The sequence below is a fragment of the Ammospiza nelsoni genome, chromosome 24 (assembly GCF_027579445.1).
Source record: "Ammospiza nelsoni isolate bAmmNel1 chromosome 24, bAmmNel1.pri, whole genome shotgun sequence".
NCBI classification, from domain to species: domain Eukaryota; kingdom Metazoa; phylum Chordata; class Aves; order Passeriformes; family Passerellidae; genus Ammospiza; species Ammospiza nelsoni.
The window spans coordinates 4,540,818-4,561,947 of record NC_080656.1 but is presented as its reverse complement, the minus strand read 5'-3'; the positions used below and the strand labels follow the sequence as shown (position 1 = coordinate 4,561,947).

The 21,130-nt window shown below is 40.5% G+C and overlaps 1 protein-coding gene across 2 annotated transcripts in view; it reads left to right on the top strand.

Annotated features, from left to right (window-relative positions):
- The first annotated feature begins 264 nt into the window (after positions 1 to 264).
- Positions 265 to 21,130, top strand: part of GRAMD1B (GRAM domain containing 1B) — a 131,215-nt gene continuing 110,349 nt past the window's right edge. For both annotated transcript variants that reach the window (XM_059488368.1, XM_059488369.1), the window contains exons 1-2: positions 265 to 629; positions 20,281 to 20,358. In XM_059488368.1, coding sequence (XP_059344351.1) covers positions 265 to 629; positions 20,281 to 20,358 — 443 coding nt within the window. The remainder of the gene's footprint in view (positions 630 to 20,280; positions 20,359 to 21,130) is intronic.

The window sequence follows — 21,130 nt, the reverse complement described above, 5'->3', positions numbered from 1 at the left end:
GCGGGCAGGGCAAGGGAGGGACTTTTTGTAGAGCGGAGAAGGAGAAAAGAAACTCGAAACTTGTGACATGAGTGTGCCCCGGCCAGCGCGCTGGGTGCGCGGCGAGAGCACGTGAAGAACATGAGGTTTCCTGCTTGAGAGGGAGGGCAGGAGGAGGAGGAGGAGGAAGGAGGAAGGCGAGTTTGTGGCTTTGCGGTGTGGTTTACGCCGAGATCACAGCTCCGAGCGCCTGGGGGTGGGAGCAGAAGGAGGAAAAGGCGCCCGATGCCAGCTGCCAACATGACAGAGACGCTGCAGCTCCCGGCGCTGCGGGTCCCCGAGCAGCAGCAGGTGCTGGAGGGCGGCTGCGCCTGGTCCAGCTCGTCCACCCCGACCCTGCGCAGGAGGCGCTTCAAGATGAGGAGGATGAAGAACGTGCAGGAGCAGAGCCTGGAGGCCGGCAGGTGCCCGGAGTCGCCTTCCTCCAGCAAGGAATACCTGCAGCTCCCCTCCATTGAGATCACCCCGTCCAGTGACGAGGACACCCCCTGGTCCAACTGCTCCACTCCCAGCGCCTCCCCGCGCCGCAAGCGCTTCCTCCTTCGGAAGTGGCTGCGCGTCCGAGAGAAGAAGGAGTGCAGTGAGAGCAGGTAGGTCCTGTGCCCGCTCCCCTCCCTCCCACGCCGAGGGGATGCTGCCCAAAATAGCCTGGAAGGGTCTGGTGGTGCCCTGGATGCGGCTCCTCCCGCGCTTTGTCCTCGCCTGTTGGCTGCAGTGTGGCATGGTGTTGGTTGGATGTGCTGGTGCCAGAGGAAAAGGCCTGGGAGCTGTTTGGGAATGGCAGGACAAGGCTCTGTCCTTGCTCCAGGTGACACTGAGCCAGTGGGTGAGAAGATTTAACCCCACTGAGGTGTCCTGAGGAGACCTGAGAGAGAGGAGTGACCTCTCTGCTTATTAATTTTTAAAGGACTTTCATCAATGAGTGCGTGCCATTGAGGAGCTGATAATCCCTCTCAGCAAGTTAACGTTGAAAACCATCCCTTGGTTTAGAAAATATCTCTGATTTTCACAGGTGTGGGAGGAAAAGGCCTGGGAGATGTTTGGGAATGGCAGGACAAGGCTCTGTCCTTGCTTGTGGACACAGAGCCAGTGGGTGAGAAGTTTTAACCCCACTGAGGTGTCCTGAGGAGACCTGAAAGGAGTGACCTCTCTGGTGTAGCTTATTAATTTTTAAAGGACTTTCATCAATGAGTGCATGCCATTGAGGAGCTGATAATCCCAGTGTCCTCGTTTGAAAAGGAAGTGAGTTTTTTGGGATTGCTTTGCTCTATTCCTAGTCACGTCTCACACCAGGGAACATATATTTTCACGCCAAACTGTGACACCCTCTCAGCAAGTTAGCATTGAAAACCATCTCTTGGTTTAGGAAATATTTCTGATTTTCACAGGTGTGGCAGTGATGCTGCCAAGCCCTGCCAGTGTTTTTGGGTGGTGCTCATTCCTACCATTGAGACTTCCCTTGCCATCCTCAGCCCAGTGCAAAGGGGGGACAGGAGGGACACACCAGCAGCCCAGTGGGTCTGTGTGTCAGGGTGGCTGGGCTCAGCCCCTGGCAGCTCTCCTGACCTGAAAGTCACACAGTCCTTTGGCTGGAAAGGACACAAATCACTCCCAAAGGCCTCCAGGAGTCTGTCAGCACCGGGAATGAGTGCCCAGGCATTGTAATTGTGTGGCCACAGGAGACAAAGCTGCGCCTTATGCAACCCTCTGCAGGGCACCCCACATGCTGGGGAATTAACTCTTCTTTAACGACCTACATGCACTGGAATTAACTCTTCACATTCTACATGCACTGGAATGAACTCTTTCTTTACAATCTACATGCACTGGAATTAACTCTTCTTTAACAACCTACATGCACTGGAATTAACTCTTCACATTCTACATCCACTGGAATTAACTCTTTAACAATCTCTAGCACTGGAATTAACTCTTCCTTTACAATCTACATGCACTGGAATTAACTCTTTAACAATCTGCATGCACTGGAATTAACTCTTTAACAATCTACATGCACTGGAATTACTCTTCCTTTAACAATCTGCATGCACTGGAATTAACTCTTCTTTACAATCTGCATGAACTGGAATTAACTCTTCTTTAACAATCTGCATGCACTGGAATTAACTCTTTACAATCTACATCCACTAGAATTAACTCTTCCTTTACAATCTGCATGCACTGGAATTAACTCTTCTTTACAATCTGCATGCACTGGAATTAACTCTTCTTTAACAATCTGCATGCACTGGAATTAACTCTTTACAATCTACATCCACTAGAATTAACTCTTCTTTACAATCTGCATGCACTGGAATTAACTCTTCCTTTACAATCTACATGCTCTGGAATTAACTCTTTAACAATCTGCATGCACTGGAATTAACTCTTCCTTTAACATCTACCTGCACTGGAATTACTCTTCCTTTAACAATCTACATGCACTGGAATGAACTCTTTCTTTACAATCTACCTGCACTGGAATTAACTCTTCTTTAACAATCTGCATGCACTGGAATCAACTCTTCTTTAACAATCTGCATGCACTGGAATTAACTCTTCTTTACAATCTGCATGCACTGGAATTAACTCTTTACAATCTACATCCACTGGAATTAACTCCTCTTTAACACCTACCTGCACTGGAATTACTCTTCCTTTAACAATCTACATGCACTGGAATTACTCTTCCTTTAACATCTACGTGCACTGGAATGAACTCTTTCTTTACAATCTACATCCACTGGAATTAACTCTTCCTTTACAGTCTGCATGCACTGGAATTAACTCTTCCTCTAACTACATAACTCCTCCTTTAACAATCTGCCTTTCCTGAAGGCCCCAAACCCACAAGACACTTTAAAGATTTCTCCAAGAAACTTATATAAATTTATAAATCAGGCTTAGTGTGGGCCAAGTTTTCTCCCACTGTTTGCAGCTCCTGTGCAGCTGATCTGTGGGGTTGTTTTTAAAGGATGTGCTGAACTTCCAGAAAAAGAGAAAACTTTGACATTTCTGCACCCACCAAACCACACTGACTCACTGCTGTGGTGTTGAGTGTTCTCAGGGCAGAGCTTTGAATATCCACTCTGATTATCTGATAATTTCTTCTTTCATCAGGTCCCTTTAGCAAGGTCAGTCTGTCAGCTTATTAATTTTTAAAGAACTTTCATCAATGAATTCATGCCGTTGAGGAGCTGATAATCCCTCTCAGCAAGTTAACATTGAAAACCATCTCTTGGTTTAGGAAATATTTCTGATTTGGGAAATACTTTTGATTTGGGAAACATTTCTGATTTAGGAAATATTTCTGATTTGGGAAACATTTCTGATTTAGGAAATATTTCTGATTTGGGAAATACTTCTGATTTAGGAAATATTTCTGTGGTGCAAGCAGAGATTCAGGCACAGCGCACAAAATGTGAAAGATAATGCACGAGGCACGTGCTGAAGTGTCAGAATATTGAAGTTATGGTCACAGGTTCAGACGATGAAGGATCCAATCCTCCAACTGAAGGACTTAATTTGAATTTTTTCATTGTGAATGAGTTTCAGGCAGGCCGAGCTGTTTATTTTGGTGTGAAGGTGGAAGAAAGAACTTGTACATTTCCTTGAAATGTACATTTCCTTGTACATTTCTCGTTTACAAATGTTGCCATGCTGACAATTTCCTGCTTATTCATCCCCAAGGGATTTTTGGGTGACGTTTCCCAAGCGGTGACTGGAAGGGAGGCGGAGTGGGGGACGGCTTAGGTGGCATTAGCACAACAAAACCAGCCTGGCATCTCCTTTCTTCACCTGCAACGGGCTCCAGATCTATCCTTTCTGCCACGGTGTTTGCAAATGGAATTTTCCCTCCCTAGCCCAGGTGGAAAAGCCGGGTTTGGTCACAGGGCTGAACCTTGAGCTGGCAGAGTGCAGGGATCAGCCCTGGGCTCTCCCACCACAGCAGAGCAAACAGCACAGGGGAGCGTGGGGAAAACGCCAATCACTTGGTTTTGGGATTTTAGAAGTTCAATAGTAATAAAATTGTTATAAAAATAGTAATAAAAAAGTTGGGCAATTAGGATTTAGGACAATACAAGACAATAAAAACAAAGAGTTATGGACAGGCCAGGTACCTCCTTCTGGGCAAAATAAGCCCAAAAACGGACCCACCTTAACAGAGGATTAACTCTTAAAAGCAACAACCTATTGTATATTCATACACCTCATCCATGATGCATAAATTCCATTCAAACACAGGATTCTGTCTGGGCAGTGTCAGCTTCTTCTTCTAAATCCTGACAGCTCTTCAGGGCTGAGCAAGGCAGGAAGAAGTTCATTCTTCTCATAATGGAGCAGCAAATTCTCTTTTTCTGAAAGATTTAGGTGTCCTGTGGCTGCTATCTCACTTCAAGTACCTCATTCCTCTCTTTTAAAAAAAGTATCTTATGTAATAGTTTCTATTTTAACATTATGTTATAACCTAAAACCATATTTAACACACAACTTAAGAAAATTAACACAGTATTGCTTTCAAACATAACACATATAACATTCATTTGAATATTTGCAAAAAGCCAATCATAAAATACACATTTTTCAGAAGCAGAACCTGTAGGGAGCTGGCCATGGAAAAGGTGATAAACCTTGAGGGGTTTCTGGCATTCATTTGACAGACCTGGGGTAAACTTTGCTGTGCCCTGAGTAAAATGTAACTTTTGCAGGACAAGAAGCTGTTTTGCTATAAAACAGAAATTGCCTGTTTGCTGCTTTATCAGGGTCACACAGAGCACCTGCTCTGTCCTGCTGTGCCACTGCTGCTGGTGACAGATGCTCCCAGTGTCACCTTTGTGCCATCTGATGTTTGAGGGCAGCAGGGACAGCTGTGCTGTGTCACCCCGTTCTTCTGAACTCTTCCAAGCCTTCTGATGTTTACAGTCTGGTAATGAAGTTTCTCACACACTTTTATGTAAATAATTATTGTTTTACACTCTTTTCTGGAAGCAGAAAAAATTAATAGACTGTTAGTTTGTCCAGTGTCTTTGAGGAAGTAGCATTTTCATCCTCCAATCCACTATCACTTTTAAGAGTTTATAAATATTAGAGTAAGAAAATAAACTGTCCCTTCTTCTTCCCTTAGAGTTCCAGTGTCTGCATTGTTTTATTTTGTGTCCTATTGCAGCAGCTGAGGGCTTTGTGCAGCAGCTCACTCACCAAGCTTTCATGCCATCATTCACCTGCTGTTCAGTGACAGAGCTTGGCCTGCCCGGTGTCCCAGGTGTCCCCAGCGTGTGCTGGGAGTGCAGGCACCCCGTGAGTGTGCAAATCCCCAAATCCCACCTGGTGAAGGCAGCAGCCATCAGGCTGTGCCCCCCGCTGGAGGAACAAACAGAAATAAACACAGCTTGCTCCCAGTCACTCCATTTCTCTGGCTGAGTTGCCATCAAGCTGCTGGGTCACCGTCACATTTTCTGAAAAATCCCTTCACCAGGATTTCTTCTCCTGGGAAACTGAGAAACCTCAGAGAAAAATGAAAACAACAATTATCTGATTTGCTTCTCCTGTGTTTTGCTGCTTTGGAATGTGTTTGGACATTGTTTATCCAACAGCTGCTTGTTTGATTGGTTTCATGTGAATTGTTTTGATTTAATGACCAATCACAGCCAAACTGTGTTGGGACTCTGGAAGCAGTCATGAGTTTTTATTATCAACCTTGTTAAACCTTCTGTCTGTATCCTTTCTCTATTCTTTAGTATAGTTTTAGTATAGCATAATATAATACAATGTCATATAATATAATACAATATAATGTAATACAATGTAATATAATACAATGTAATACAATGTAATATAATACAATGTAATATAATATAATGTAATATAATATAATGTAATATAATATAATATAATATAATATAATATAATATAATATAATATAATATAATATAATATAATATAATATAATATAATATAATATAATATAATATAATATAATATAATATGATGTAATACACTGTAATACAATACAATACAATGTAATATAATGTGATATGATGTGATATAACATAACATAACATAACATAACATAACATAACATAACATAATATAACATAACATAACATAACATAACATAATATAATATAATATAATATAATATGATGTAATACAATGTAATACAATACAATACAATGTAATACAATACAATGTAATATAATATAATGTGATACGATGTGATATAATAATATAATATAATATAATATAATATAATATAATATAATATGATGTAATACAATGTAATACAATGTAATATAATATGTGATACGATGTGATATAATATAATATAATATAATATAATATAATATAATATAATTAATATAATATAATGTAACATAATATTACATAATATGATGTAATACAATGTAATACAATGCAATACAATGTAATATAATGTGATACGATATAATATAATATAATATAATATAATATAATAATATAACATAACAATATCCTTTTAAGAACATGGAGTCAGATTCACTCATTTCCCCCCTCGTCCTGGGGACCCAGCAAATTCAACGCTGCTGGAATTTCATTTTTGGAGCCTGGCACTTTTATTTCTGTCCCCTGGGCAGGTGCCTGCTTGGTGGCAGGGTTTTCCCAGCAAACCTGGCGGGGATCAGGCTGTGCTGCAGCCGAGCTGCTCCTTGCTCTGCCCCCATGGCCCCGAGCAAGAGCTCTGTGACCATTGGCATACAGCGAATAAACAAACCATTTCAGATCTCCAGTGCTCCAGGTCTGCTTTTCTCACCCGGAAACTGCCACGTGCTGGTTAGTTTTTAACAGCCTGGGTAACTGTGGGCTCTGTTTTACTAAAGAAACAGAAAGAGGCATGTGCTGGTTAGTTTTTAACAGCCTGGGTAACTGTGAGCTCTGTTTTAATAAAGAAAGAGAAAGAGGCATGTGCTGGTTAGTGTTTAACAGCCTGGGTAACTGTGAGCTCTGTTTTAATAAAGAAACAGAAAGAGACATGTGCTGGTTAGTTTTTAACAGCCTGGGTAACTGTGCGCTCTGTTTTTATAAAGAAACAGAAAGAGACATGTGCTGGTTAGTTTTTAACAGCCTGGGTAACTGTGCGCTCTGTTTTTATAAAGAAACAGAAAGAGACATGTGCTGGTTAGTTTTTAACAGCCTGGGTAACTGTGAGCTCTGTTTTAATAAAGAAAGAGGCATGTGCTGGTTAGTTTTTAACAGCCTGGGTAACTGTGAGCTCTGTTTTACTAAAGAAAGAGAAAGGAAACATCCAGAATGATAATAAAATGTCGTGACTGACCAGAGTCATGACACAGCTGGACTGGGATTGGTCATTAATTAAAAATAATTCACGTGGAACCAATCAAAGATGCAGCTGTTGGTGAGCAACCTCCAGACCACATTCCAAACACTCAGATAATTATTGTTTCTGTTTACATTTCTTTTCTTTTTCGGGCTTTTCAGTCCTGGCAAAGGGATTTTTTAGAAAATGTGACAGTGACAGGCCAAATCTGTTTTTCTCACCTAGAGACTCCCACGTGCTGCTTAATTTTTAACAGCCTGGATAATTAATTTCGCTTTGTTTCCCTGCAGGGTCTCTAAGCGCTGCCAGAGCAGGAGGGAGAATGTTCTTTTCCTTCCATACAACCCCAGGGAGGGCTGGGGGAGCCTTCCCTGCCCCTGGCACTCTGTGTTCAGGGTGAGAGAGCAGGAAGGCAATTCCTGGGGGCAGGACTGTCCCTGGAACCTGTCCTTGCTCCAAGAGTGAGCGCCCAAACCTCAAGGTTGCTCTACAGATGATAAATATGATTTTTTTTTTTTTTTTTTTATGAGGGATGCAGACAGCTCCTCGCCTCCCATCATTTCCCAGCCAGGTAATGAAGTTACTTACCTTTACAAACCACAAACCCTGCACGCAGCTACACAATATTTTTTATTTTTATTATTTATCAGGACATGCTGATGTTTCTCTCTTCAATCTGGTGGCATTTTGCTGTGCATGCAGCCTGCATGCATTATTGATGTGGCCATAAGGCACTTGATCAACTTGAATTTATTATTTACCTCTCCAAGCCGGCCTTGCCTGTAATTTCAGGACCTGCACGTGATTTTTGGGGCAAGAATTGCTGAGTTGATCATTCAGGCTTCGATTTAAGGGCAGGTCTCCCTTTGGCCTAAGAGCGGGGCTGGTTAAGGGTGAAATGTTGGTGCTGCAGAAAATGCAAAACTTGGGGATTTTGTGGTGCAGCAGTTCTTGACACTTGTGTAGGTGAATTTCCTCACGTTTGGTTTCTGCTGGAAACCCTGACTATGGATTCACCCAAAAGGAAAGACTTGTCTGAGTCCTAAAGTGCCTCTAACCCATTAAAAATGAAGAGTATTATGAGAAGAATTCCATCCCAGCTCAGCAAAGTGTCTGTGCTGAGGAGCTGGAGGTTTCTGGAGCTGCCAACTACGCAAATGTGGAGGTTTTTCAGATGAAATCCTGATAACTTATCTCAAAGCGTGGAACAAATGAGGGGAGGCTCCAGCACTGCTCAGCACTGGGCTCTGAGGCTGCTTCCCTTCACGTTCTGAGGTAAAAATTCCCATTTTTTCCTTAAAAAAACTTTTTCTTAATCCCTCTAGTGATATCAATTAGTTAACAGTGAATTGATTTGTTGGAACTTGAGCTAAAGTTATTTACAAATTGGTGGCTTGGATATTTTGAATTGGCTTATAAAGGTAAACGAGCCTTTAATTTCAAGCAGCCCTTCCTTAATTAAACTGAAATTCACTCTGAGGATTCCTGGGAATAAATTAATGGTCATTCCCCTTTTTCTGACTTCAACAGGTGTGGGAAACATTGTGGTATTTTCTAGAGGAAAAATCCTGAGTGATGTGATTTATTCTTTTTCCCCCTAAGAAACTGCTGATGGTGAAAAGTAAAAAAAACAAAATAAATGCAAGATTAAGGTTATAGATCCCCTTCAATTATGGAAAAGTGATCCAAGTCCTTGGGAATATCATGGAGAAGTATTTGGGAACATCATGGAGGAGATTCCTGGGGTGTTTGGGGAGCCCTGGGTGGTTTTGGTCACTCTGTTCCGAGAAGCTGCAGAATGAGCAGCTCCAAATTTTGCACTTCTCGGTTTTTGCTGAACTTCCCCTTTCCAGCCGTGCTTAGGAGGGCAGGAACTGGGGCTGCTCCTCTCTGAGAACTGGGAAGTGGGCGTGCTCTGGGCTCGCTCATTTCTGCTGAAATTCCCGTAAAAAAAATCTCATTTGTGTGCAGAACTGACGGCTGCACTGGGATTTCATTGTGGAAGTGGAAAATGCCTTTTTTCCCCCCATTTCTGCTTGTAGCTGGAGCTGTTAATTGAGGATTTTGGGAAGACAAGTGGCTCATGGTCTCTGAGGGATTCAGCTGCTTTTCCCTGCTTTTGGTGGCTCTGGAAAACCCATGAGCACAAACCTGAGTGATGTGATTTTAATTTTTTTTTTTTTTTTGGTCATTCCATTAATTTTTAATGGTCATTCCCCTTTTTCTCGCTTCAACATGTGTGGAAAATATTGTGGTATCTTCTAGAGGAAAAATCCTGAGTGATGTGATTTTATTTTTCCCTAAGAAACTGCTGATTGTGATAAGTAAAAAAACAAAAAAAAACCTGTAAGATGATGGTTTTAGATCCTCTTCCATTATGGAAAAATGATCCAGGGATATCTGTGGGGTTCTTTAGGAATATCTCTGTGGTGCCTCTTTGAATCTGAAATTCCAAAACACACAAATGATGGCTTGGTAGCAACTCAGTAGCAACTTGGTAGCATTAATGTAACTTTTTCCTTTTGGAACCTGCAGGTTCAAATGAGGTCTAAAAGGCTCCCAAAAAAGTGATTTTTTTGTTTTGTTGTTTTGTTGGTGTTTTTTTTTTTGTTTTTTTTTTTTTTTTTTGGTCATTCCATTCATTTTAATGGCAATTCTCATTTGTGGAAAATATTGTGGTATTTTCTAGAGGAAAAATCCTGAGTGATGTGAATTTTTTTTTCCCCCTAAGAAATTGCTGATTGTAAAAAACCAAAAACCTGCAAGATTAAGGTTATAGATCCTCTTCCATTACAGAAAAGTGATCCAGGGATATCTATGGAATATCTGTGGGGTTCTTTAGGAATATCTCTGTGGTGCCTCTTTGAATCTGAAATTCCAAAACACACAAATGACGCCTTGGTAACAACTCAGCATTAATGGAACTTTTTCCTTTTTGAACCTGCAGGTTCAAATGAGGCCTAAAGTGCTCCCCAAAAAAGTGATTTTTTATTTTTTTTTTCTTTCTTATCTGCTGCCTCCCTGTCTCCTGAGGGTGCTGATGTGCTTTTTGTTGGGACTGCAGATTTTCTGCCATTTGTTTCTGGTAGTCTGTGCCAGAATTCCACCAGCCCTGTTTTATTAATTTATTTTAATTTTTGGGGGGGAAGTTTTGTTGTTTTTTTTTTTTAGTTTTGGGGTTTTTTTGGTGATTTTTTGTTTTGTTTGGGGGTTTTTTGTGTTTTTTTTTTTTTTGGGGGGGGGGTTGTTTGTTTGTTTTGGGATTTTTTTTCCTTTTTTTTTTTGGCTGAACCTCACCGCCTTTGCGCAGCACTCTGTGGTTTTATTTCAAAATATTTGCCTTCCAGTATTTGTGTGCTTTAGGGTGACCAATCCCCCAATAGCATTAAATAGGAATGATTTACAAACATCCCGGGACTGAAATGCTGTTGATCTTATCTGGTCAGCAAATATTTGCCATTGGGCCATCCAGATCCTGCCCTGCCTGTGGAATTTAACAATTAATTCCCATTTTCCTTATCTCCGTGGCTTTCCAGGGGTTCTGTTTCCAGCCGGAGGAAACAGAAGAACATTCTGCTGTCGGTGTGTAAATAAGATGTTGGTGAAAGGGCTCGTCCGGCCCGCTGGGAGGCTGGGGTTGATGTGTTGATGTTTTTCTTTGTGAAATGAATGAGGGGAGAGGAGAGGGCTCGGCCACGCTGCCCCTTGTAACCCTTTGCAAGTGATTTATTAGAAATACGGATATTGATCTAGTGATTTATTAAAATCAGCAAGTGATTTATTAAAAACATGGATATTGATCTAGTACTGATATCCAACTGTGAGGGATAAAAACTCTTTAACAGTTTGGAGTTAGAAATTGTTTGTTTTTTGTGGGATAGCTCCCAAATGCACACCACAATTTACAGGTGATTACAGAGTCCTTTTATCCATACAGGTACTGAGTACCCAAAATACAAATATTCATAACTTTGATACATCCCGTTCCCAATATGGATATTGATCTAGTACCGATATCCAAAAACTCTCTAACTAAAAGTTTAAAGTTACAAAGTGAATGTTTATTGTGGGATAGCTCCCAAATGCACACCACAATTCACAGGTGATTACAGAGTCCTTTTATCTGTACAGGTATTGAATACCCAAAATACAAATATTCATCACTTTGGTACATCCCATTCCCAACATGGGTATTGATCCAGTACCAATATCCAAAAACTCTCTAACTAAAAGTTTAAAGTTACAAAGTGTTTGTTTATGGTGAGATAGCTCCCAAATACACACCACAATTTACAGGTGATTACAGAGCCCTTTTATCCATACAGGTACTGAATACCCAAAATACAAATATTCATCACTTTGGTACATCCCATTCCCAATATGGATATTGATCTAGTACCGATATCCAAAAACTCTCTAACTAAAAGTTTAAAGTTACAAAATGAATGTTTATTGTGGGATAGCTCCCAAATACACACCACTATTTACAGGTGATTACAGAGCCCTTTTATCTATACATAATACCCAAAGCCTTACAAATAAATGGGTTAATTAAACAAAGTGAATATAAAATTCTCAGCCGGGTTCAGACCTGGAATTCTCACTAAAAGCTGGAACCTTTTTTTTTTTTTTTTTTTTTTTTTTTTTTGCTAATGCCCCAAACTCTTTCACTGATCCCATTTTCCTGCTCTTTCTATCCTATTTCTTCCCTTATCCCACTCATCCTTCACTGTGGAAAAATAAATAAAAAATCCTTGGATTAAAATTCTACCAAAAACCCCTGGAGGCAGAAAAGCACAGTGGGTTCCTCACCCACACCTGGAGGGCACAGGAGTTCCAGAAGGTTCTTGGTGTGCAGACATCGACCCGAGTGCCTGAACCTTGTGAAATCCTGGTAAATATCTTCTGCTGAGCCCTGAAAGGCTGTTCATGCATAAAATCAGAGATCCTGGCTCTGCCTCATCCTTCAGAGACTGAAATCTCGGAATAAAATGAGACTTTTCTGCCTTTTAAAGTGAATATTAATAGTACAAAATCTGGTGTGTGGCTCAGAACTTCCCAAGTGCAAGAGAAATATTGAAATATTTAAGGCAACAGCAGCAAAATTCGAATTTGCTTCAAACAAAGTGTGTGGGATCGGAACACCTGGGTTTAGTCAGTAGAAAAATGGGATTTTTGTACTGGGTAAATTGCTTGGTGGAGGAGTGCTGGAAGCAGAACCTTCAAAGATTTAACTGTTAGAAGGCCTGGTTAATCTCTGTTGAGGATTTTTCTTCATTTTCTAAACTAATAATTAATGAGTTGGCATGAGAATTAAGGAAAAACCACAGGGCACAAAGCTGAAGGTATTTTTATTGTCTTAGAAATTAAGGAACAAAAGGAACACCCTGAGCCCCTTTTCCAAATTCAAGTTTATCACTGCTGAGCTTAGGAATGAAGATTTAAACCTTTTCCAAATTCAAGTTTAAGCCTTGTCCAAATTCAGGTTTAAACCTTTATCAAGTTCAAGTTTAAACCTTCTCCAAATTCAAGTTTAAACCTTGTCCAAATTCAGTTTTATCACTGCTGAGCTTAGGAATGAAGATTTAAACCTTTTCCAGATTCAAGTTTAAACCTTGTCCAAATTCAAGCTTAAACCTTTTCCAAATTCAGGTTTAAACCTTTTCCAAATTCAAGTTTAAGACTTGTCCAAATTCAGGTTTAAGCCTTTATGAAGTTCAAGTTTAAACCTTGTCCAAATTCAAGTTTAAACCTTTTCCAAATTCAAGTTTAAATCTTGTCCAAATTCAGGTTTAAACCTTTTCCAAATTCAGGTTTAAACCTTGTCCAAATTCAGGTTTAAACCTTTTCCAAATTCAAGTTTAAATCTTGTCCAAATTCAGGTTTAAACCTTTTCCAAATTCAGGTTTAAATCTTGTCCAAATTCAGGTTTAAATCTTGTCCAAATTCAAGTTTAAATCTTGTCCAAACTCAAGTTTAAACCTTTTCCAAATTCAGGTTTAAACCTTTTCCAAATTTAAGCTTAAATATTTTCCAAATTCAGGTTTATCACTGCTGAGCTTAGGAAGGAGAGGATCAGTTTTGCTGATTTCCTGACAGTTTTATCCAGCTTTTTTGACTTTCTCCGTGGATACAAAATTCTGTCTGAGCACTTCTTTCCTTGTTATTCCTCAGAACAAATCCCACCTTTCTTTCGTCTCCTGTCATTATCCCGTGTTTTAAATTGCCATCACACACTTCCAAAGGAACACTTAATAGCAGGTTATCCTCCAGTGGACTGAAAAACATCACAAAACAACAGGCTATGAGCATTTTAGTGAATTTAACAGCTTCACTGCCTAATAACCAGAAAGTTGAAATAATTTTATGTTGTGTAAAAAGCTCCCAAAGCTTTCTGCAAGGCACAGATAATGCTGAAAGGGACAGGTGGGTAAAAAGTGTTTGGTTTTTTTTTTTATTTTTTTTTCTGTTGAGTTTTTAATTGCTCACAATCTGGAGCTGAGGTGTTGAATTTCAATGAGCTGCAATGCCCGGCTTCTGTTAAATTTTAAACCTTCATTTGGAATGTGAACTTTGTGGGGTGGATGAGGAGGAGGAGAGGTCTAAGGTTCAGCTGAGCTGTCCCAAAGGGAGTTTGCACGTGGTGCTGGCTGGGGACAGTCTGAGAATTCTCTTTGGGTGAGTCTGGCTCCATCTGAACTGAAATTGGAGATTTTCTGCATAGATTTTCTGTGCAGAAAGAAAAAAATTAGAGAAATAATCTCTGCAATGCTTCCTCTGATCAAAAAAAAAAGGGGAACTCCTCAGGCAGAGGAAGGTAAATGTGGTTCCCTCTCTGCTCTCCATAATGACACTCAAAAATGCAAAAAAAAAAATTATTTGCTTTTAGAAATGCATTTTTCTTACCCAGCTGTTCATTTACAGCTCAGAAGTGCAAGAAAAAGCTTTATTTGCTTTATTTGCTTTATTTGCTGCTCCCAGCACTGCTGGCCTGGGACAGTCTGGGAATTCTCCTTGGGTGAGTTTGGGTCCACCTGAACTGAAATGGGAAATTTTGCTGGGGAGGTTTTTCTGTGCAGCAAGAAGAAATTAGAGAAATTATCTCTGCAGTGCTTCCTCTGATCAAAAAGGGAAATTCTTTGAGAGAAAAATTTAAATGTGGTTCCCTCTCTGCTCTTCCTCAGTCCACTGGGCCACAGTGAAGCTGAGAAATTCAAGAAAAAGCTTTATTTGCTTTTAGGAATGTCTTGTTCTTACCCAGCTGTTGATCTACAGCTCAGAAATGCCAGAAAAATCTTTATTTGCTTTTAGGAACGCACTGTTCTTCCCCAGCTGTTGATTTACAGAATTCAGAGTGAAGAATTCTCCTTCCCTTCTTGCAGGAGTTTTGTGCTTTCCTGAGCCCAGCCTCCCAGGCTGATTTCTCTATTGGATTTCCAAGGATTTTTGTAACTATTGATCACTAATTTCACTTTTCTGAAGGTTCAGCCTGCTCTCCCCTCTCTCGTGGCTGTGTCAATGTTGTGTCCCACGCTCTGGAGCGGCACAAAGAGGGGACGTTGTGTCCCAAAAGTGTCCCCAAGCCAGGCGCTGTGCTCTCACAAAGGTCATTTTCAATAAGGGGGAGCCCCTGATGGCCCCCGAGAAGCAGCTGGTAAAATGAAGGTGGTGGAGAAAATATTGAATGAAATTCAGATTAATTGGCTTTTTATTCCTTAAAGAAACTGCAAATTCTTTGGCAAAAACAGAGGGGAGAAGAGAAAACCCATCCCTTTCTTTGTTAAAATTGTCAATATAATTTAATGTATCAATTTATCAATTTAATTTATCAATTATCAAGTTCAATTATTACACTTCATGAAAATGTGCTATTTGTTTAAATTATCAATACAATTTAATGGATCAATATAATTTATAAATTTAATTTATCAATTATCAAGTGTAATTATTACACTTTATGGAAAGGTGCTCTTTGTTTAAATTATCAATATAATTTAATGGATCAATTCAATTTATAAATTTAATTCATAAATTACCAAGTTTAATTATTACACTTCATGGAAAGGTGCTTCTTGTTTAAATTATCAATATTATTTAATATATCAATTTAATTTATCAATTATCAAGTTCAATTATTACACTTCATGGAAATGTGCTATTTGTTTAAATTATCAATACAATTTAATGTATCAATTTAATTTATCAATTATCAAGTGTAATTATTACACTTTATGAAAGGTGCTCTTTGTTTAAATTATCAATATAATTTAATGGATCAATATAATTTATAAATTTAATTCATAAATTACCAAGTTTAATTATTACACTTCATGGAAATGGGCTATTTGTTTAAATTATCAATATAATTTAATGGATCAATATAATTTATAAATTTAATTTATCAATTATCAAGTGTAATTATTACACTTCATGGAAAGTCGCTTCTTGTTTAAATTATCAATATAATTTAATGTATCAATATAATTTATAAATTTAATTCATAAATTACCAAGTTTAATTATTACACTTCATGGAAATGGGCTATTTGTTTAAATTATCAATATTATTTAATATATCAACTTAATTTATCAATTTAATTTATCAATTTAATTTATCAATTATCAAGTGTAATTATTACACTTCATGGAAATGGGCTATTTGTTTAAATTACCAATATTATTTAATATATCAACTTAATTTATCAATTTAATTTATCAATTACCAAGTTTAATTATTACACTTCATGGAAATATGTTATTTGCACTTTTGGTGCTGTTTCCCCCCAAAATAAACGCTACTGGATAAAAATTGCTCTTTAGAATGACAAGACGCAATTTGGCGGAGGTTTATTTTATCCCACATTTGTATTTCTGTGATGTGCAGGTCTGTGACTGCCAGCAGTGACACACAATTAAATGAGTTTTATTTAACATTTTGATGCTGCCAATAGAGAAATTCATCCCAGTGTGAGTTTCCAGAAACCCTGAGCAGCCCCTGCAGCACAAATGTGCAGGAAATTCAATTATCGCCCACAAAACGCCCGTTCCAGGGGGCACAGTGACATCTTGTGGGCTCGGCTTGCAAGGCTGCCCAGAAATTCAGTCAAAAGTTGGTTTTTTACTGATCTTTTCTACTTCTACCCGGGACTGGGGAGGGTATGAACACCCAGCAGCTCGGTGTTGGAAAGTTTGGCCATAGGAAATGCTGTCCAGGTGATGTGCAAGGTCGTTTTTATATTTCAGGGAAGTGTCACACGGTGGGATTGAGACTCCAAACCCTCAGAGATTTATTGAGATTTATTGGGGGTTTTGGGGAATTTATTGGGATTCATTAAGATTTATTGGAATTTATTGGGAGTTTTGTGAATTTTTTTTTTTGGATTTATTGAGATTTATCGGGAGTTATTGGGATTGTACTGGTTGTGAATCAGATTTAAACTCAAATCCTCCTGTTGGTTCCTCCTTTCAACCCCAAACGTGGAGCGTGAACCTTGTGTTTTCTGGGATCTGGGTTTACGCTGAGTGTTCCTGAGGTCTCAAGGATGTGTTCTGGGATCTGGATTTAAAATTGAGTGTTCCAGAGGTCACAAAGATGTTTTTTGTAATCTGGATTTACAGTTTAGTGTTCCAGAGGTCACAAGGATGTTTTCTGGGATCTGGATTTAAAATTGAGTGTTCCAGAGGTCACAAAGATGTTTTCTGGGATCTGGATTTAAACTGAGTGCTCCAGAGGTCACAAAGATGTTTTCTGGGATCTGGATTTAAAATTGAGTGTTCCAGAGGTCACAAAGATGTTTTTTTGTAATCTGGATTTACAATTGAGTGTTCCAGAGGAGTTACCCAGCTCTGTCTGTGTTTTCCTTGATCTGGATTTAAAATTGAGTGCTCCAGAGGTCACAAGGATTTTTTTTTTTTTTTTGTAATCTGGATTTAAAACTGAGTGTTTCAGGGGAGTTACCCAGCTCTGTCTGTGTTTTCATCAATCTGGATTTAAAATTGAGTGTTCCAGAGGTCACAAAGATGCTTTCTGGGATCTGGATTTAAAACTGAGTGTTCCGAAAGAGGTTATAAAGATGTTTTCCTCCCTCTGAATTTACAGCTGAGTGTTTCAGAGGAGGTCAGACAGATCTGTTTTCCTCCATCAGGATTTAAGATGAGTGTTCCAGAGGAGTTCCCCAGCTCCATCTGTGTTTTCCTTGATGTGGATTTAAAATTGAGTGTTCCAGAGGTCACAAAGATGTTTTCTGGGATCTGGGCTTACAGTTGGGTGTTTCAGGAGAGTTACCCAGCTCTGTCTGTGTTTTCATCAATCTGGATTTAAAATTGAGTGTTCCAGAGGTCACAAAGATGTTTTTTTGTAATCTGGATTTACAATTGAGTGTTCAGAGCAGCTACCCAGCTCCATCTGTGTTTTCCTTGATGTGGATTTACAACTGAGTGCTCCAGAGGTCACAAAGATGTTTTCTGTAATCTGGGTTTACAGTTGAGTGTTGCAGAGGAGTTACCCAGCTCTGTTTGTGTTTTCCTTGATCTGGATTTAAAATTGAGTGCTCCAGAGGTCACAAGGATGTTTTCTGGGATCTGGATTTACAGCTCAATGTTCCAGAGGTCACAAAGATGTTTTCTGTAATCTGGGTTTACAGTTGAGTGTTGCAGAGGAGTTACCCAGCTCTGTCTGTGTTTTCCTTGATGTAGATTTAAAATCGAGTGTTCCAGAGGCCACATGTTTTCAGAAAACATCCCAGATGTTTTCTGTAATCTGGATTTACAGCTGAGTGTTCCAGAGGTTATAAAGATGTTTTCTGTAATCTTGGTTTACAGCTGAGTGTTCCAAAGGAGGTGAAACAGCTCTGTCTGTGCTTTCCTCTATCTGAATTTGTCTTCCAGAGGTCACAAAGATGTTTTCCTCAATCTGGATTTAAAACTGAGTGTTCCAGAGGTCTCAAAGCTGTTTTTTTGTGATCTGGATCAAAGCTGAGTGCTCCAGAGGTCACAGAGATGTTTTCCTCAATCTGAATTTAAGATTAGTGTTCCAGAGAAGGTCAGACAGATCTGTTTTCTATGATCTGGATTTAAGTTTAGCGTTCCAAAGGTCCCAAAGCTGTTTTTTGAGATCTGGATTTACAGCTGAGTGTTCCAGAGGTCACGAAGATGTATTTTTTTATCTGGATTGAAGTTGAACGTTCCAAAGGAGGTCAGACAGATCTGTTTTCCTCAATCTGGATTTAAGCTGAGTGTTTTAGAGGAGGTTCTCCAGCTCTGTCTGTGTTTTCCTCAATCTGGATTTAAACTGAGTGTTCCAGAGCTCCCAAAGCTGTTTTCTGAGATCTGGATGGAAACTGAATGTTCCGTAGGAGGTCAGACAGATCTGTTTTCTATGATCTGGATTTAAACTGAGTGTTCCAGAGGTCACAAAGATATTTTCCTCAATCTGGATTTAAACTGAATGTTCCAAAGGAGGTCAGACAGATCTGTTTTCCTCAATCTGGATTTAAACTGAGTGTTGCAGAGCTCCAAAGCTGTTTTTTGAGATCTGGATTGAAGCTGAGTGTTCCAGACTAGGTCAGACAGATCTGTTTTGCTCAATCTGGATTTAAATTAAGTGTTTTAGAGGACACTACCGAGCTCTGTCTGTGTTTTCCTCAATCTGGATTGAAGCTGAGTGTCCCAGAGCTCCCAAATCTGCTCTGTGAGACCTGGGTGGAAGCTGAGTGTTCCAAAGGAGGTCAGACAGATCTGTTTCCTCATTCTGGATTTAAACTGAGTGTTCCAGAGGTCACAAAAATTATTTTCTCAATCTGGATTTAAACTGGGTGTTCCAGAGGTCACAAAGATGTTTTTTTGAGATCTGGATTTAAGATGAGTGTTCCAGAGGAGGTCAGACAGATCTGTTTCGTCAATCTGGATTTAAACTGAGTATTTTAGAGGAGGTTACCCAGCTCTGTGTGTGCTTTCCTCAATCTGAATTCAAACTGAATGTTCCGGAGGAGGTCAGACAGATCTGTTTCCTCATTCTGGATTTAAACTGAGTGTTCCAGAGGTCTCAAAGCTGTTTTTTGAGATCTGGATGGAAACTGAGTGTTCCAGAGGAGGTCATATCTGTTTTCCTCCATCTGAATTTAGGCTGAGTGCTTTAGAAGAGGTTGCCCAGTTCTTTCTGTATTTTACTCAATCTGCATTTAAACTGAGTGTTCCAAAGGAGGTCAGACAGATCTGTTTTTTGAGATCTGGATTGAAGCTGAGTGTTCCAGACTAGGTCAGACAGATCTGTTTTGCTCTATCTGGATGGGAGCTGGGTGTCCCAGGAGCTCTGTGACCCCAGGATGGGCTCTGGGTGTCCCCAGGTGTTCGGTGACACCAGGATGGGCTCTGGGTGTCCCCAGGAGCTCTGTGACCCCAGGATGGGCTCTGGGTGTCCCCAGGTGTTCTGTGACACCAGGATGTGCTCTGGGTGTCCCCAGGTGTTAGGTGACACCAGGATGGGCTCTGGGTGTCCCAGGAGCTCGGTGACACCAGGATGTGCTCTGTGTGTCCCCAGGTGTTCTGTGACACCAGGATGTGCTCTGGGTGTCCCCAGGAGCTCTGTGACACCAGGATGTGCGCTGGGTGTCCCCAGGTGTTTGGTGACACCAGGATGGGCTCTGGGTGTCCCCAGGTGTTCTGTGACACCAGGATGTGCTCTGGGTGTCCCCAGGTGTTTGGTGACACCAGGATGTGCTCTGGGTGTCCCCAGGAGCTCTGTGACACCAGGATGTGCTCTGCGTGTCCCCAGGAGTTTGGTGACACCAGGATGTGCTCTGGGTGTCCCAGGAGCTCTGTGACACCAGGATGGGAGCTGGGTGTCCCCAGGAGTTTGGTGACACCAGGATGGGCTCTGGGTGTCCCAGGAGCCTGCCCAGCCCTGACTGAGCCCGTTGTGTGTTGCAGCAGCCAGCAGAGCAGCCAGCAGAGCAGCCACGACGATGACTCCGCGCGGTTCCTGAGCCCCTCCGTGCGCGAGGACAGGTGAGTCTGTGCCACAGCACCCCCTGAGACCTCACCTGTACGTCCTTGTGTTTCTCACAGCTGGTTAGCAAAAAATGGGGCTTAAATTGGTCTTATCAATGTCTAAAAAGGTGTATTTTTCATCACCTTCAATGCGGGGCAATGCATCCAGCCCGAATTTTTGTCTAAAAAGCTGATGTTTCATCACTTTGAACATGGGGCAAGGCATCCAGCCAGAATTTCTATCTAAAAAGCTGATTTTTCATCACCTTGAACACAGGACAATGAATCCAGACAGAATTTTTGTCTAAAAAGCTGATGATTTTTCATCACCTTCAATGTGGGGCAATGAATCCAGCCAGAATTTCTGTCCAAAGAGCTGCATTTTTCATCACTTTGAACATGGGGGAATGCATCCAGCCAGAATTTCTGTCTAAAAAGCTGCATTTTTCGTCCCCTTTAACATGGCCCTGAAATAGCCAGAATTTTCTTTTGGGGCTCATTCCCCAAACTCCAGCTGTTGTAGCAGCTTCATTAGAGGTGCTGTGTGCTGGCAATTAGCACCTCTGAGCCTTAAAAACCCACAAATGGAGTTTCCTGGGTGGATCCTTTCCTCAGCAAAGACACCTCTGAGCTTGGTTGATTTGTTCACTTTTGATAAATTGTGGCAATCCTGAATTTCACATTTAGGCTGGGTTAACTTGTGTGCCGCACCTGGGCGAGAACTGCAGCCAAGTTCCAGGAGAAACTTTAATTTGGGTTGATTAATGACACTTTCAAATTGCAGCATTGG